The sequence below is a fragment of the Volvox carteri genome (assembly GCF_000143455.1).
Source record: "Volvox carteri f. nagariensis unplaced genomic scaffold VOLCAscaffold_60, whole genome shotgun sequence".
Taxonomy (NCBI): domain Eukaryota; kingdom Viridiplantae; phylum Chlorophyta; class Chlorophyceae; order Chlamydomonadales; family Volvocaceae; genus Volvox; species Volvox carteri.
In genome coordinates, this window is record NW_003307603.1 from 569,909 (window position 1) to 588,030 (window position 18,122).

An 18,122-nucleotide genomic window follows, 5' to 3' on the forward strand; every position below is an offset into this window, starting at 1 on the left:
CGATACTTCGCCAAGACAACGGTTATGCAACGACCTTGCTCGTTATCTATAGTTTCACCAGTTTCGTCCAGGCCGCAGCCGCGCAGTTAACATTCCATTTATTCATTACATAAGACTCCGAGCATGACTTATACAATGTATAGAAGAAGAATCTAGAATTCCGCTGCAGCGCAGCGACACGATATGGCTTCAATCCGGAGTCTAACATGAGAAACAAATATGTCTAATGTCCACAAGTGCAGCAACCACAACCGCAACCTCTACAGAAGCCGCTCGTGTTTGCCTGTCCAGCCCTAAACCATCTCAACCCTAGCGGCCATAGCACATGCATACAAGACCAACAACTATGACTCAAGAACACAGGATGCGTAAATCGCATAGAACACGACCATTCTCAATCCCTCCTCTCCGCTCAATCATTGCTAACATGCCGTTGTACAGCATGCCCAAGCTCGCCCCCAAAATCGTTCCAAAAATTGGCTCCGCACGGCTACCGCAGCGTAGGCATCCCACCACTGTCAAAACGCAACGTCAGCGCGTTCATCTCCTGACAACCAGACAGTTGATCAATCAATGCCAGCCAGACGGATGGCACCGGTGTTGAGAACAACATTGAAGGTGGCCAGCATGAGCAAGATGATCAGGGAGAAGGAGCAGAATAAGACCTGTAGAGGATCGGCGTAAGGCAGGTGTAGGGAGTCAATCATGGCATCACCTTCAGACATCGATATGTTTATAATTTGCCGAACGACTCAAACAGTCGGGAGAGTGGGAAACAATAAAAACGGTGATGGTTTGATACACAGGGACGCATACAAAGAAAAGCAGTCATTAGGGTGCAAATCAGGAGGCCATGCCAATTACCCGTTCACACGTTGAGCCGATAACACTGGATCATGGCCCCTCTTACTGTACGAGCCAGTCCTACCAAAAAAGCCGGAGTCTACTGGATGAAGCAGTAAATGCCCAGCCTGCATGGTGGTCACACGCCTCCAACACGGGTGCGTGTCAAGGTGCCCCCTGCCATATGGAATTGCTACCCACGGAGCGACGCAGCGTTGCCCCCGATGGCTCACCACTTGCGTAAGCGTTATGCTTTTGAGGAAGCTAACGGGCGTTTCTTTCACGAAGGGGTCAGGAGACATATCTGGCCGCAAGCCGGCTGGCTCAATTGTTGACTTAAACGGACTGGCAGTGCTGCTGGGGCTGCTACCAAATGGCGACGCCGAGGGTGCCGACCCAAAGGGATTGCTCGCACCAGCACCGCTGCTGAAAGGGTTCGGCGTATCTGCACGGGAACAGCACAACCAAAGTCAACATAAGGGTGGGGGATGATAAGGAAGATGTGCGCAGAACCGCGTCCGTCCATACCCCAAATGCTTACTCGCTCCAATTGTTGGACCCTGGCTCGAGCTGGGTTCTGATGAGGCATCCCCTAGCTCTACTTTGTATTTCTCCAGGATATCACCCTGGGCGTTGCCCAAGAACTCTTTGCGGTCACGGTTGATGAGTCGCCGAACCTGAGCTGCATTCTCATCCTCAGCGCCCCAGATCTTGCCTGCCAGGATAGCGACAGATGTAGCATAAGTTGGCATGGATAGCGCAAAAGGAAACGTAGGCGAAGCCATTGGACAAGGTTGGAGGTTCGGCGACGACGACGCTTTTACATTTGCTAAGATCTCTGCCTAGACATGACAGAAGTCGCATTTGCCTTTTTCAGAACGCACCCGAGTTCTGATTGGCACGCACGGACGGCCGAGCAAGGCGAGCGAGCCGAGCCGGCAGAGAGCGTCCCGAGAACGGTGCGTGCCGCCAACTCTGCTGCGAATTTCTGCCTTGGACGTTCATTTAATAACCCTTCCCTTTAGGATAAACGCTGAAAAAATGCCACTACAGTGTCTTTCGCTGGTTAAACAAAAGACAGTATCAGAAGCACAAGGTAATCTTTGGCTGAATTGTGATGGATTTGAAATGTAGATATAATCAAGTATCACCAAAACTTTTACATGCCTATACATCCTTGTGAGGGCCATCGTGTAACGACGCAAGGCCCAACTGAGCATCCCGGGTTACGCCTTTGCTTTGTTACAATGGTATCGAGACGGGGCCGCACGACTTCCGATGAAATCTTCGGGTCGGCGGTTCGATTCTGACAACAAGCAGGTATCGCAGAATGCGATATCATGGGTAAAGGATAAACCAGCGCACAATGCGTGAGGTGGGATGGCTCCAATGCTCGATATAATGGCCGCGGACGTCCATTGCTAAAGGGGGGGCAATGTAACGACGCAAGGCCCAACTGAGCATCCCGGGTTACGCCTTTGCTTTGTTACACATCGTCTTGATGCTCGGCCAACTGCTTCATGGGACATCGCGTCCAACCAATAGCAATCTATTATGTGAAAACTACCTGGCATAGGGCGCGTCTTTATTAATTCCCCACCTGCCTGCCGAGGGGCAGGCACAAAGTTTCATTCTGTTCCCATCTTGCCGGTCGCGCCCAAGAAATGCCGCCAAAGAAGGGAGGAGCCGTGGATAAGGCAAAGGCAGCTGCCAAGCAAAAAGTGAGCCAAATTTTGGGCGTGCTCTACCCGTCGGCGCGGCGCCGCAAGGAACCTTTCCTCTCAATGTGTTTTTTTGCTTTTCTTCCACCGCATAAGGCTGCCGAAGACAAGACGTTTGGCCTTAAGAACAAGAACAAGTCGGCGAAGGTTCAGAAGTAGGCGATCGTAGTCTTTGCAGCAGCAAGCAAGCGGTGCAGAATTCACGTCGCCATGTTATTATGCAGGTTTGTACAGAATGTCAAACAGAATGCCACGCAGGGCCTGGCGAATTATAAGCCGGTGGAGGTTAAGAAGGTAAGATGGCGTGGACCTCCTGTTCATTTTTCCCGTGCGAAATCCACAGTTCATCTGTATTCTTTCCACAGAAAGAGAAGAAGCCTGAAGACGAGGTGGGGAACATCTTTGCCGTGGCGATTAAGCAGCCCAAAGTACCCGAGGGTAAGCGCCGGTGGCGTGCCCCCAGCACGGGACGGGAGGGTCGGTGTGACAACAGCCAGCGTTGCTGGCCAACACCTTTCTGGCTTATGCCCACGAACTCAACATGTGGTTGACCGGTTATGGAATGTTAAGGAATTTGAGACATCAAACGCCCAAAGCTAGAGGTCACATCGAGACGCTTGAGTACGGCTTCATACCTTTCGTTGCATTTACGGGCTCACAGGCAGCTTGCCTTGTGGCATGGTTTTCAGTGGCCCCGTGTCCCTTCCTAGCCTTCGTTTGTGTGCCGTCTTGCGTGGAGTCGAGGCGGCCTGCGTCGAGTCGGGACGGCCGCTGCAACAGGCGTTGAAGCCTATAACCCCAGTCCAGGAAGCAGAGCAGCAGCAGCAACAGTCAGACAGTCTGGATGCTTGTTCTGGCGGTTCGGCCGCCAGCAGGCATTAATAGAAGCGTTGGCGGGTGAGGGAAGGGCAAGCCGCGACGGTGCTCCTATGCACGACCGGCCTGTGCTATGCGCAGGGATGCGCGCCCGGCCGGCCAACCAGTAGCATACCCGGCATGGGGCAATCGACACGTCAGAGCTGCCAGGCCGAACTAGGCGGATGGCCGAAAGCCACTGCATTGCTGCACAATGTACTCATACTCCGGCCCGTATCGCGCCCAAACCCTCTGGCAAGCAGTCGAAACGTTTTACTGGCACATGGCCTGTTGGGGCTGCGTGGCCTGTTGGGGCAACAATGGGAGTTGGAGGTTGTATGCGTTATAACGCACAGCGGGGAGCCCTGTTGCCTCAGTGACACGCGAGTCAGTTGGCGAGTCATCGCGTTCATAATGGGGTTGGTGCCCACAGCAGCAAGGTGGTTTACGGCGGCGTCTCCACAGCAGCTGCTCTGGCGGACCAGGGAGCTGTGCTGCGACAGCGATGGCAGTGGCGGAATCCGCAGCAGCGACCCCAGCTGCGCATTGGTATTGTGCAGTATTAATGTGCAGCACCGGAGACAGATATAGAACAGCAATGGTGTGTCTTCGTATGAATGTTAGCAGCTGGAAACATATCAAGGGTGGTAGCACAGCTCCTCCCAGGTTGCCTTGGCGGGGCGGCCAGCCATTGGGAAGCAAAACGCGAGCCAGCCTGGCAGCATCATGTAGACAGGATGGGTCTGGACCGGCGTTTTGGTGTCGGCCTGTGAACGAATGCCACGAACAACAGCTGTCACCTCTACAGGGTGTGGTGGGGCCGTGGCCTGCCTTGGCCTCTCCTTCCAGGAGGCTGTCTGACCGGCTGACCAGATCACTGGCCGCGTGTCTGCTGCTATCCAGCTGACACGCCGATCTACCCTTGTAATGCGGGCAGGCTTAAAGTCATCGGAAGCAGGGCAGGCACTTGCTGCTGCGAGGGCTTGTTCGGGAAAGCAGCAACGTGCAGCCCTGCACATGTATATGCATGGTTTCGATGTACCAGTTTTGACCCCAGTCGAGCTTCTGCGGGCTGTATTACAGACGTTAATGCATTGTTGTCTTTGGCCACATCGCCACCTGGACGGCTAGGTCCTGACGTAGCCTGGCGGGTGGATGATGGTACTGGCGACGCTAACGGGCTGTGAGCAGCTGTTGCCCGGCAGAGAGGGGCTGTCCTAACCGGGCCGTATTACTCGGCCGCCATACATGCACTCTGGGTCTGCAGCTGGCCAAGACGTGCACATTGAGCTGGGGTTGGGTTACGGGCACAAGTGGCAGCAACTTGGGGCCCGTGGTGATGCACGATTGGTAGGACACGTCATCACAGCTTACTTCCATCTGGGTTCTTAAGCCCTGGTTGACGGCAGGAGCAGCAGCATAACAGCAGCGGTAGCAGGAGCAGTAGCCATCTGGGTTCGCGCCGTGTCCATTTCGTGGCAGGAGCCACCTTCCCTTGGTTTGAGGCCGCCATTGCGCCCTTTCCTGTGAACCCTCCCATTGACTGACAGTTGGGCAGTTCAAGGGTTCACAGTGGTGGGACGCCGCAATTGCAGCTGCAGCAACCGCAATCGCAGCGGCAGTCAGGATTACAGCATCGGCAACGAGCAGGACCGACAACAGGTTTTAAAGCCATGTCCAGGGCGGTGGCTCGTTGCTGTTGCAAGTCTGGCCGCTTCTCCTGTTGCGTTCCTCGAAAGCAAGTAACCGCCCTGATGGCACCCCATTGCTGCTGCAAGTCGGGCAACGGCGAAAATGAAGGCGCATTTTGGTGTTGCGCAGCGACCTTTCCATTCGGCACCTCCGCCCACCGGATTTTAGGTAGCGCAGCAATCTTAGCATTGAATAACAAAGACGCATGTGTTGTGTATTGTGGCGCCACGCCGCAAACTCTTGCTTGGTACACCCCATCCCGACCTATCCCTCCTCGCCACAACACAGGTGTCGATCCCAAGTCGGTTGTGTGCGAGTTCTTTCGCCACAACCAGTGTACTAAGGGCAATAAATGCAAGTTTAGTCATGACCTGTCAGTGGAGCGCAAAGGGCCTAAGATCTCGCTGTACACGGATCAGCGTGACGTTGGCAAGGGGCCAGGCGACGACGAGCAAGAGGGCAAGGAGGTGCGTGCTTGATGGGGTGCGTTGTTGGGATGGACCGATGCGCCACCGTTGGGATGGCCGGACAGGATCTTAATAGGGGGCTAGGGTTAGGGCCTCTGATGGGCCGTAGCGAGCTTGCTGGGTGATCCGCATGACCTGCCCCCTCAGGATTAGGCATGCGTGTGTGTGCCACTGCTGCTGAGGCGGCTTACCCACACTTGGCCAGTGCAGATGCCCAGCGCGGGGCGATGTGCATGGTACTTTGGCGTAGTAGTGTAAGTGATACCGGTGACCACCTGTCCTTTCTACCTAACTCATGGCTCCCAGCACATCCATGGATGTCCTTCATTGTGAAAATCCACATTTCAAGTCTTAAGCTGCAGTTGTAATGTACTGTCTGCGTTCTGTCTGTCTCAGTATGCGTCATTTTTGTCTGGGTTTTGGCCTGACAGGGCATGGACGACTGGGACCAGGCCACCCTTGAGGCGGCTGTGAAGCAGAAGCACGCCAACGAGAACAAGCCCACTGAGATTATTTGCAAGTTCTTCTTGGACGCAGTTGAGAGGAAGCTCTACGGCTGGTGAGCGTGCGTGTATGCCGTGCTGCTGCGGGGTCGGCGGGCGAGATTCAGATGCTGCCCATGCAACGTAACCGCACTGATTTCGTATGGCTGACTGTCTCGTTCTGCAGGTTCTGGAAGTGCCCCAATGGCGATGACTGCAAGTACCGTCACGCGCTACCGGCGGGGTACCTGCTCAAGAGCCAAATGAAGGAGTTGTTGGAAGAGGTGAGCGGCCGTCCTGAGGGCTTCGGATTTCGGTGGGATGAGAGGTAGAGCAGATTAGGACAGGTAGCGTGTTGTTTGATGCAATGTCGCACGATGTGCTGAACCGCTGTCTGTTTATATGCAGGAAGCTCGCAATGCCAAGGACATCGCCGAGAGCATAGAGGAGGAGAGAGCAAAGGTGGAGGCCCGGACGCCAGTGACGGAAGAGGTAGGCTGTGGGCAGCTTCCTCTGAGGGCTGGGGTGGAGCTGAGGATTGAAACCTTGGAACTTGTCAGTTGTGGGCGTCAAGATAATCTTCCCCTCGACAAAGGCGCGCACGAGCTTGGTTTCTGATGGGTAGAAGTAGGACAAAGTGAGACACGTACACCAGCGCTTGTTGCTTTGCGATGCTTGGTACACTATCCTGGTGCTCGATGGCGCCAAACATCAGTAAAGGCTGTCCTTCGGAAAACCATGAATGCGTCGACAGTTTTGAGCGGCGCGCTCTCACACCTGTCATCCTTGGTGGAATGTTGCCTCCTCTTAGTTAAGAACTGCAATATGCGGGTATTTAGGTTTGCGGTTGCTATTGGCTGGATTGCTGTTTCGTAGGCTGCTGGCACCCTTGCCTCGTGAGCAGCTTCCCTTTGCTTAGGTACGGCAGCCTATCTTGGTGCCTTGTTTTCGCTGTATGCTTCGGTGCTCCATCTCGCAGACGTTCCGCGCGTGGCACCGTGCGAAACGTGATGCTAGGGCAGCCAAGAGAGCAGCGGAAGAGGAGGAGCGGCGCCGCAAAGGCATCCTCAACGGCCGCGAAATCTTCATGCAGGTGCGGCTGGAACGGTCGATAAGGCTCCAAGCTCGTCACTTGGTTGGTCGCTGTTCCACATGCACTCCCCCTCTTCTGTTGGTCTGCGTACTTGCCTTGGTCCGTTGCCTCCGCATCGAGTCCTGACTTTGTCAGTCCCGTTAAGCACTTCGGCGGGTTATGGCACCGCCCACCTTGATATCTTGCGTCGGGTGGGGATATCATCACGGTTGACATGCTTGGTCGCGGCTGCCGCTTGTATGCTATTTCACCTGATCGCCTGCGCACGTGCAGGAGGGCTTCGTGGCCGCGGACGATGCGTCCGCAGCTGACGACTACGCTCGAGAGGAGGACGAGGAGAACGCAATTAAGGACATGCTTGTGCGAGCCCAGGCGGCCGCGGAGGCAGCGCGACAAGCTGTCACAGAGATGGGGCCGACACCCGGTAAGCCCGCGTTCTTAAGAGGCCTAATGAACCCCGTACTCGCATTGCTGCATAACATATAAAGGGGCTGTGGGAGGACGGATTGCCACAAGGAACACGCTTTGACGCACACACACCGTTACGGCCTCATCGTTTGGTATTATAGCGCTGGCGGATGCTTGTGACGCAACGCGACGTATGATGTTCTTGCCACCGAAGCCCAACAATTTGTGTCGGCAAACCGGAGATAAGATTGTGGGCTTTCATGTATTGTCTAGTGCTATCTGAATTCCTTTTTGTGTTCGTTTGTTCAATGTTGCCACGCAGAGGAGGAGGAGGCAGCTGCGGAGGGCATGTGCACGGGCCCATCCGGGAGCGGCGCGGGTCCGTCCGGGTCACAAGGGACGGGTCCTTCCACGCACCTCAACCTAGACGATGGTGAGTGCAGGGGGATTCGAGCCAGCTCTTGGTCATGGTTTGAACGCTTCTGGGGTCATGGAGACCTGGTTTTTGCCAGGGGTTCCCGTGTTTCCGTGCGTTACAGTATTAGCTGTTCCTCACCCCAAGGCGGTTAGGAATTCATTGTTGACGTGTCACAATGCGTCACACACTCTTCGGGCACTGCGCAGGTGAGGCGGAGGCGTTATTCGAGGGCGACGATGACGAGGAGGTTATGGACGACGATGACGAGGAGGTTATGGACGACGATGACGAGGAGGAAGACGATGATGGAGACTTAGATGAACTGGAGGCACACGTGAAGGGATTGCATGTTGAAGGCGGTGCAGCAGCTGGAGGGCAAGATGGCTGAGGGTACGTGATGTCACTGCTAGAAGGGTTTGGAGTTTTGAATTGGGGCCGTGCTCACGGGCCGGCCGGGGCAGGTGCTCACTTTTAGGCAGGTTGGGAGGTCGCGAGGTTAAGAACGGCATGTAAGGGGACGACGGGAAGGCCGGTTTGGCAGTGGCTTTAGGTTGTTGACTGGACGTATTTGTTGGGCAGGACATTGTTTGGCCCGGTACTGTTCCGTCCGACTTTGGAATGCCACGTACAATTTTGGGATTTTTGCTTTTGATGCAGCGTGGAAGTGGCGAGATCGCAACTGTTGTCTACGTATCCATCGTCATCAATACAATCTGCCAGGCGGGGCGGCCCATCCTCTTTCAATAAAGCATAGCGACGTTTGGGTTATACATTAGCTATTTTGCAGCTGGAACTGGAGGTAACTGGAAAGTGCGAATGTCACAGCTGTATATGGAAACAAGAACTACCATTCACACTCATGATCGATGGTTTATAAACTTTACGCAATCAGCATGGCAAACAATAGGAGCATGCATGACGCTTACATCACTGCCCTTACATCACGGCGGTTTGCCCGGACGTCACACAAGGCACAAAAAAGGGGGTGCCTATGTCGCAGCGCGAACGGAACGGATACTGATCTGCGACAGTCCTATGAAAGCTGTGCTCATACTGGTTATGTCCTATTTATTTAGACATACATGTTTTTATGCACCTACACAACCCCACGACAATGTTACACGAAAGCCTTTATAGTACATTATCATAGGTTTGACCAAGTAAAGCGCGCATAAGTAATCCGAGCCAAGATTCATCTCCCGATACAAGCCAGTTGCGGGACGTCTAAATTCATGATTAGACACGTGAAAGCTGTAATTTATGTCCAAACCTGCCTGAAACTCCGTTGCCACCCGCAGGAATACTGCGGTAATACCGACCTTCACTGCTCGCGGACGTTGAACTAGGGCGGAAATGCCCCGTAACTGACGTTGCATCAAGTCACACCTCGGTAAAAGAGCAGCTAACATAGTACGGCATGCATTAAAGAAATCCTTAGAATCCTTCCTGTCCATCAGCCTTGCGAAGCGAACCGAGCTCCACCGGCGCGCTGGTCTGCACAATTGTGCTATGGCTGTACTTGCTGGCGTCCACGCCGCTCTCAGCCTCCTTCTCGATTTGGGACTTGATCCAAAAGTACGTCATCCTGCGCACCGCAAACATCCACTTCAAATGCCTGAGAGGCGGGACGCGAGATGGCCAAGCTATCGAGATCATTGGTCTACACGAATAATGTCATGCGAATGTCAATAAAACATTAGAAACCAGGTTACATACTTGAGGCCGTCCCGGAGCGACACTGTGGGCTCCCAGCCAAGCTTCTCCAAGATAAGCTTGTTGTCCGAGTTGCGGCCACGCACACCCTCAGGACCTGGGATGTGCTTTATCGGCAGCTTCTTGTCTTCAAATGACATGGCCATTTCCATCATTTCGTTCATGGACACCATTTCGGTAGATCCCAAATTCAGGGGCTCCGTAAAGTCGGACTTGGTAATCCGCAAGATGCCCTCCACGCAGTCATCGATGAAGGTGAAGCTGCGAGTTTGCTTGCCGTCACCCCACATCTCAATCTCCGTGGTGGACGTGAGAACCTGTAGACGAGAAGCCCAACTGACATCAACTGGACGCAATCTACCTCGTACATTTGCAATTCCCAAGCACCGATTGCTTTTTGCATCCATAAATGTCCCGGAACACGAGCACACAGTTTCCGTATTCAACTCCGCAATGCGGATTCACCTTGCGACAGAAGGCAGCGGGAGCCTTCTCACGGCCACCCTTCCACGTGCCATGCGGGCCGTAGATGTTGTGGAAGCGCGCGAGGCGGACATCAATTCCGAAGTCCTTGCCGTAATGCTTGCCCAGCTCCTCGCTTACAAGCTTTTCAAGACCGTATGCATCTTGAGGCTGCACAAAACGGGCGGAAATGACATTCATTGAGGACGGATCCAAAAAGAGAAGCTGGCAGGGTCTTGCACAGGCCTCCAGCAACAGTATATAGGAACCGCCACCGACAAGCATCCACAAAAACATGTACCGCTGTGATAGACAGGATGCTGCTGTATAGAAATCAACGTCTTTTGTGGGCGGGTCGGGTCAACAAATTCCTTCTTGGCCGTTCCGCGTTCCCTCACCTGCGCGGGCCATGCATCCGCCTCCTTGAGGCCACCGCCCTCCACCTGGGTGTCAAGCTGCTTGAACTCCGGGTAGATGCAGGCGGACGAGGCATAGAAGAATCTGCAGTAGCAGGAACCCACTAAACATTTTGAGGAAACTAAATTGACTAAATCACAAGTGCCTCTCAAATCCTGCATAATAACTCCGAAGGCAGGTAAGGCTAACGCGCTGCACTACGCATATCCTCAGCCCATGGATATCCACGTGTAGCCGCCGCACCTCTTCACGCCACAGACCCGTGCAGCCTCCATCATGTTGAACGACACCATAGTATTGTTGTACAAAATGACGGAATGGTTGGACTGGATGAAACCCATGCCACCCATGTCCGCAGCAAGGTTGAAGACGTGCTCGCATCCCTCGGCTACCTTCTTGCAGTTCTCGAACAACCGGAGGTCCACCAGATGAAACTCGTGGCAGAACTCCTCCTCCTAAGGCAAGGAGAGATTACATAGGCAGATGACATACGCACGGGGCCTAAGGCAAGGGAAAGGTTTCAGACGGGGACCACATAGGGCGGGGCGGCTGGCCGTGGGGTCGGGTGCAAAGCCAGGGAAGTGATTTGGAAATTGACGGGTTTCACAAACGCATCTCACTATACACGTATAAACCGTACTAAAGCCTTGACCTATACCTGCAAACCGTTGAATGACGTGCTCGACGTTCCCTTCAAACTGGTCCATTCCGGTCTGCACCTGCCCGTGCTAGTAACAAACTTCTCAATCCAAGGGATATCCACAAGAAATCCTAAGGATTACATGTTTTACAAACCTTCTCGACATTTTCCTTCCTATAAGGAGTGAACGCCCAATAATACAATGTTACAGATCACAAGGATGCTCCCCTAAACCTGAATTACAACCATAAGCCAGCATGAAGCTGTTCGACATCCCCCTTACCGCGAAGTGCTCGTTCCGCTTCCAGTCGCAAGCAACAATGTAGTGCCCTTCTGACTTAAGACGCTTAGCCAAATGGCTAGCAATGAAGCCCCCGGCGCCCGTAACACAAATCTTCAGCTTCTTGTCAGGCCAATACGGCTCAAATGGATATTTCGCAAGCTTGGACACAGAGGCATACTGCTCATGCACCGTATCGGCCGACATCTTCCGTGTTAGGTACAGTGAAAGTTTAAATAGTCAAGCTCAGGGCCTAGCCGGGATTTAATGCACAACCCCTTTTCTTTAGGCAGAGCTGACCGCCGATTTCATGTCTCTCTTGGCGGCAGTTGTACGAACGAAAACGACAAGGACACGAAAGCATTCGATGCAGTGAAATGCTTTAAATGTCTGGACACCTATTAGTCTACTAAACATTGGTCAGCGCATTCTTTCTATTACCAGTTTGGATTATACCGACACTGACGCTTATGATAAGTGGTGAGGTGTACCCTGTACACCTCACAGTAAAACCTAAACGACGGTCTTTATCTATGCAGCATTCCCTAGGCATGTCTGTGAAGCCGCGCGCTTTAGTCGAGCAAAGCACGCCCGCCGTAACCAGCCGGAATCTCCCTGACTGTCGCCTGCCTGGGAACCGTACTGCTGCTACCGTTGATAAGCTTCAACCGAATCGGCACAAGAGCAACCTTTCTATGGTGGACCATTTCAACAACGATGCGTTGCCAGGAGCCCAGGACGGGTGCTGAAAACCAAAAAGCCCAGACGCGATCCATTCAGCTCCCTTACACGATCCCCGATGCCCGTTTTCCATCCATCCCATCTCCCAAACATCCACGAACGGCAGAGGGCCGCTCGATAACCAGCTAATCTGTGTGCTTGTAAGTGCTCGCCAGCGACATTTCCATGGCCCGTCGAATACCCTGCGTCAACAAACTGCATATATATGTAAGGACTGGACCTGACCTGACTTCAGGCCGCAGCCGAAGGCTGCCAAACTATCCTGGAAACGCAGAAGTTTGTCCCAACACTAATTTAGCTCCCGACCCACATCACCATTTCACCCCAAAGGATACCTGCCGAGCTGTACGATATGCAGCGCGCCTTGCACGACATACAAAGCAGATCAGACCACAGCGCTGCGAATCCGCCATAGAGAAGAGAACCATTAATCCACCTAGCGCACGCATGCCCTGTCAAACTGAACGCCCTTGACATATATGGCTCTTGACAGGTTGACAGGTAGAAACAGCAAGATTTTGAGGCATAAAGTATAGCACACAATATACCCACGAAACACTGCATCCATCCACTGACCTATGACAGCATTCCCACCACGGCGCCTTTTGAGGTACAACTTTTCGCCCATTCCAACCATCATGAAGATTACCAGATCATCAGCAAGATAGGATTATCATGTACCACTTCGCCAAATGCATGGCGGCATCACTGATCAACCGTCCAAGACTCCAGTCTGCGGGACTTCGCATCTTCCAGCATGCCGTGGAAGAACGAAATTGACCCGGAACATCACACATCAGGAAGAAATAAAGATGAAACAGTCCGTGCCTTCCCTCAGCAACCTCGATAATGCCAGACCGCTCCCCAAGTATATCCACTCCTATCAATCAAGTAGCTTTATTTCTCTGTTGTTGTTGCTGCTGCTGCCGCTGCTATGCCGCGTCTGGTATGCGCAAGGGCACAAGGGTAGCAGTGAATCTTGCACTCCCATCACTGAGGCCCGCAAGACGCCGCACGGATGCCGTACCGCCATTGCCTCAGACACCGCAACCCCCGATACCGTAGACCCCAGCCAAAAGCCGCACAACAACCGCGCGACCCTCAGAAGTAGTACACTGGCGGCTTGCCTGCCCCCACATGCACAGTACCCGTAGTAAATAATTCGCTCACTCTCTCCCAGTCGGTCTGAGCCACTACCTCAGCTCGCGCTATACACCGTCCGCTAAAACTCAACCGCACCTGCCCCAAGACGCATCCGTAACGCCCACGCCAGTCCGCCAACCCAAAGAGGATTTGCGTAACCGAAAAAACACAAACCGCACCAGTACGACAGAAACCAGTACGGCATCACAGACCGATGCGAACAATCCAAATCCCTCAAGGACCCATGTCATTACATACACACACACAACTACCACCACTGCATCTGCCCTTCAGCACGGCTGTCCCACCACCCCCTCACGACTTCCTCTCGCTCCCTCCAGTGCCCCTCATGTATACACACACATACGCCAGCAGTATTCCGCCAAAGCGCAAGAAGAATCACGAAATATTAATAAGACTGGCGCAGCACCACAAAACAAGCACATGCGTGCACACGCAGGCCCCTGCACGGAGGGGGCCACTCTCCGGTGATTCATTCTATTCAGCCATTTCCAAAGCCGTCCAGACGGAAGCCGTCACGCGCGGGACCCCCTTCCTCAGCCCCCTCGCGCCGCCTAGTCCCTCACACCCCCGCCTCCCAGTCGTCGCGGTGCCACTGCATGCAGGGACTGTCCTCGTGGTCAATGGCCATCAACAACACGCCCCCCTCGTACTCATCCGCACGGCCCAAGATGCCCTCGAACGGGCACGCGCTCCCTCCGCCGCCCGGGGTGGCGGGGTTAAACAGCGTCACCGGGTCCACGTGGCGGTGGCGGTAGCGCAAAGCCCGACGACGACATTCCCGAGCAAAGTGTTCAAAGACCTGCGTACGAAGAAAAGGAAAGCAAAGGCCGAGCAAAGAACAATTTTCGAGAATAAATCCCACAGCGATGTGAAACTGTGTCCATGTGACTGTGTTTTCCGTGTCTAATTTTCTTCAGCTGTGCGCACCTTGAGCTCCCGTACGGCACACTGCAGTACGGCACAGCCTCCTGGTGCCAAACGGTGCTTCAGGACAGCCGCCACGAGCTCCGCATGTACTCGTTCGTACATGACCTGCAAGGTTGCCGTACGCGAGTCGGCAGGGGAAGGAAAACGGATTGGAGGGGGAAGGGGTTCGGAGAGCATCTCACCAAGAATGGGGTCCATCCGCTGCTAAAACCCACGAGAGCCCCCCTGGACATCGCACCACCACATCAACTTTGGGTTCCCCCTCTATGGGGCCCACTTCCCCCTACTACACACACACTCTTACCCAGCTTTTCCACGCAGCTCGCCATTTCCTCTGCCTACCCCACCCTAAAGAGGCAGCTGACCCTGTGCTTTTTGCAAGAATGTCTTCGACCCTCCACACGCACTGCCCCACCTCCCAAACCCACCTCCGAGCCAATCACTACGGGGAAGCGCTCCCACACGGGGATGGCGGGCGGCATGTCCGCCTCACCGCCTGCCGCAGTGCCACCGGCGGAGCCTTCCTCCGCCGTCCTCGCCTCTGCTACTGCTACTCCCGCGGACTGCGGCCCCAGCTCCTCCAGCACCACCCCGCTGTCCAAGAGGGATCTTGATTCGGCCCAGTCGAGCAACCGGACGGATGTGTTGCCCACCTCCCAGGCCGTCTCTAATGCTAGGCCCTGCTGCTGATGATGATGGCGGTGGTGAGGGTCGTGATAGGGGTTACTACTGCATGAAGCGCCAGCGGCATTGGATGTGTCGTTCGCAGGTCCTGCTGGCGAATGACCCACGGGTCGGAGGTTCTTCTCGTCCCCGTCACCGCTGCCTGAGCCGCTCCTGGCGCCGTCCACGGCCATCATATCCGACATCATGTCGTCAAAATCCTCCACTTCCTCCGCTTCGTCAAACAGCTCCGCGTCGGACGGCAACGCCGGCGCCTCCGTCGCCAGCGAATCCCGTACTTTGCCGTACCGTACCGCGGTCGACACCTCCGCAGGGCCAGTGACACGTGTGCTTGTGTTGCTGTACACGGCCGCGCCTCCGTATCCGTCGCTGCGCTTCGTCAAGGACGTGTGGTTCAGGTGCATGCAGGAGCGGAGGTTTCGGAGTACTGGGCCCTCCACGTCGGTGAGCACGACATGTCCGGCACCCAACGCCGCTGCCGCCAGGCCGCAGACGCCACAGCCGCTGCCCAGCTCCAGCACTCGGCGTCCGGCGACAAGTTCCCGGTTCGAAGCCAGCTCCAAACACAACATGTGCGCTACCATCCACACCTTGGCGCCAAGCCCGTCGCCCAGGGCGCCCTCACGGATGTGTACGACAGCATTGTCGTACGTAAAGGTGCTGACCTGGCGGTACGGCAGCGGTCGATAAGTGGTAAATGGTGGTTTAGCCGATGACTAGGTACTCCGAAAACTCCCAGATGGTGCATACGTCAGCTTCGGGGTGCAGGTATGCATACCATTTTCATAGGCGGTTTGTGGCAGTAACAGCAGCAGCAGCAGATGTGGCAGTAGCAGCAGCAGCGAAAGAGGATCACCTTGCCGGCTGTCGCCATAGGGCCAGAGCAAGCAGCGATAATGGCCGAGCAAGCGTCCAACACCTCCTCATCCTCTGCATCCGGCCGTTCGCGCATCCGTAGAGTCGTCAGCAGCGGCACACACATAAATCAGAGAGAGAGCCAACAATGGCAAAATGAAAAATGAGATGTCATTAGACTATGACGTCATAAATGGTCTTTTGAGGCTTCGAACACGCCGGGGCGATTATGGCATTTCAACTCAGTACCAGAGAGTGCCACAGAGAGAGAGGGAGAGAGAGAGAAGGTTTGCTCTGCGTTCTCTTGCGGTGTCAGCGCTGGCGGCAAAGGTGGAGACGGTTGTAATATAACCTCGCGCCGAGAACTGGAAAATGACCTGGTGACCAGGATGCCGCAGGACGCGGCCGCACAACATGATATGCGGCGCGGTGGAAACAAGAAACTGGCAACCCCCTCTAGACGACAACCTGCCTGCAAGTACCGGGTCCTCCGGGGGGGAGCCTGGTAGCGGCAGCAGCCACACAGCAGCAACAGGCGGGGATGCACAACGGGAGGCGGAGGAAATATATGGTGAGGCAGTGTGTGCGTAGTCCGAGGCATATGTCGGGGGAATAGGGCCCTATGGACGGCCGGCAATGATGATGACGCACCTGTCAGACCTAGCAGACGGGTCAGGAGCGGCACAACGCCGGCCTGACGCGCCTCCTCGGCGTAGGTGCTGCGGTTCTCGACCGCTTGCTTCAGGAGCAGTAGCGCCTGCTTTTGTCTGCAGCGGCGGCCGAAATTATAGCATGGGAGCGACGCATAAGTTTTCAGGCACGAGTGTACGCTTGACTTTTCAATAGTTTAACATGGTTAATCCACACACCTGGCTGGATTGCCACGGGCTCGAATACGGTCCACCCATTCGCCGATTCGGCTGTTGGCAACAAGGAGCTCCAAGTAGTCCGCCTCGTCCGCACCGGCCATTTCCAATTACTAACAAATCAACACTGGACAGACCATAGGCCGCAGGGTGGAAAAGCGGAAAGGTTGAAACCGCGTACAAATCGTACAACCGTCGGTTTAACTACTCAAATTCCCGAGGCCCCACAAGGCGACGAGGTCGTTATGTTGAAGCTTCCTTGAGCTTAACCTTCAACGCTGAGGGAAAGTGCGCTTTCATAGACATTTAAAACCTCTTTAGTTAATAGCCAGAGATACCATATAAACCATGCAGCTGGACGACCAGCGCACACCACTGCTGGGAACGGAGCATGGAGCAAATGATGCAAAATTAGGAGACAGCTACCCATTTAAGCTTGAGGATGAAAGCACTGCCCAAAAGAGGGCATGGTGGCCTGAGGCAAAGCGGTGCGTTCCCTCCTGTTGTGCTCTGCCGAAGCAGGCAGATGATCTACCAAAAATGTACTGGTTATGTTTTGGTTCGCGCCGTGATTCCAGCTTGCGACCCGCCGACCCATCTCGTGTCGGGACAACCACCCTGCAATTTCGTTTCCGTCTAGCCTCAACTCCATTTCAACGAGAACGTGAACGACCAGAACCTAAAAGAGCCATCTAAGCACTTGAGATTTAAATCTGCTGCTCAGGCTTAGTAACCCAACCTCGCGACCTCAAAGTAGGTCCGTTGATGCCCGCGATCCGCTATCCGTTGGCACCCCTGTCACAGCTTGGGAACCTCCCGCTGCTAGTCCTTTCTTGCTGCACCTTTACCTTAGTAACTCATATTGACACGTAGATGGTGACCTCTGCTAACATGCGCACGCCTTCCCTTCCCGCGGATGCGGCGACCAGAAGGGCAAGGCGCGCGATGTGATACAGAACAATCATCATCAACATCAACTCCCGAATTTTATGAGAATTTCCTGGTCGCGACCTGTGCGTCTGTATGTATGTATACATGCGGGTATGCCTGCATGTAAATGTTTAACGCTGTATGTCAGTCAGTATGTCATTCGCCTAGCGCAAGGCACACACACGCTGGAATTCCCTCTGAATCCCCTCCTCTCCCGAGCCGCTCCACACACACCCCTCGTGTCCTCTTTCTCCGCACGTTTACCTCTGTACCTCTGTACGGCAGTATTCTCCGGCTTGCCGTGCCCATCTCGTTGAGCGAGGTGGTGTCCTTCGTCGCCTATCTCATCACGACCGCGCAGGTGCGTGTACGGCATACAGTGGATTCGGGAATACGAACGGCAGATGTACACACGACGCGACTCCCAAACGCCCATTCCCATCCAGTCGCCGCGTTCCTTG

At 54.6% G+C, this 18,122-nt stretch overlaps 4 protein-coding genes across 4 annotated transcripts; 1 reads left to right on the forward strand and 3 right to left on the reverse strand.

The window, feature by feature from the left end:
• Positions 1-90: 90 nt before the first annotated feature.
• VOLCADRAFT_121523 (uncharacterized protein) lies at positions 91-1,955 on the reverse strand. The gene is made up of 4 exons (XM_002956390.1): positions 1,728-1,955; positions 1,385-1,558; positions 1,077-1,288; positions 91-665 (listed from the first exon to the last, which is right to left on the reverse strand). The coding sequence occupies exons 1-4, from the start codon at positions 1,846-1,848 to the stop codon at positions 567-569; spliced, it is 606 nt and encodes a 201-aa protein (XP_002956436.1). The 5' UTR covers positions 1,849-1,955; the 3' UTR covers positions 91-566.
• Positions 1,956-2,423: 468 nt separating this feature from the next.
• Positions 2,424-8,830, forward strand: VOLCADRAFT_107216 (uncharacterized protein). Its single transcript, XM_002956334.1, has 12 exons — positions 2,424-2,564; positions 2,661-2,719; positions 2,789-2,858; positions 2,930-3,002; positions 5,400-5,578; positions 6,010-6,137; positions 6,248-6,344; positions 6,469-6,552; positions 7,040-7,153; positions 7,427-7,577; positions 7,886-7,994; positions 8,186-8,830. Exons 1-12 carry the CDS (start codon positions 2,508-2,510, stop codon positions 8,187-8,189), a joined length of 1,125 nt encoding a protein of 374 aa, XP_002956380.1. The 5' UTR covers positions 2,424-2,507; the 3' UTR covers positions 8,190-8,830.
• A 55-nt stretch (positions 8,831-8,885) lies between these two features.
• VOLCADRAFT_77112 (uncharacterized protein) lies at positions 8,886-11,763 on the reverse strand. The gene is made up of 6 exons (XM_002956391.1): positions 11,495-11,763; positions 10,815-11,026; positions 10,553-10,655; positions 10,158-10,325; positions 9,696-10,009; positions 8,886-9,564 (listed from the first exon to the last, which is right to left on the reverse strand). The coding sequence occupies exons 1-6, from the start codon at positions 11,696-11,698 to the stop codon at positions 9,414-9,416; spliced, it is 1,152 nt and encodes a 383-aa protein (XP_002956437.1). The 5' UTR covers positions 11,699-11,763; the 3' UTR covers positions 8,886-9,413.
• A 2,195-nt stretch (positions 11,764-13,958) lies between these two features.
• Positions 13,959-16,835, reverse strand: VOLCADRAFT_97402 (uncharacterized protein; the record flags this gene model as incomplete). Its single annotated transcript, XM_002956392.1, has 7 exons — positions 13,959-14,198; positions 14,327-14,431; positions 14,755-15,009; positions 15,118-15,675; positions 15,867-15,940; positions 16,517-16,632; positions 16,735-16,835. 7 exons carry the CDS (start codon positions 16,833-16,835, stop codon positions 13,959-13,961), a joined length of 1,449 nt encoding a protein of 482 aa, XP_002956438.1.
• Positions 16,836-18,122: the final 1,287 nt, after the last annotated feature.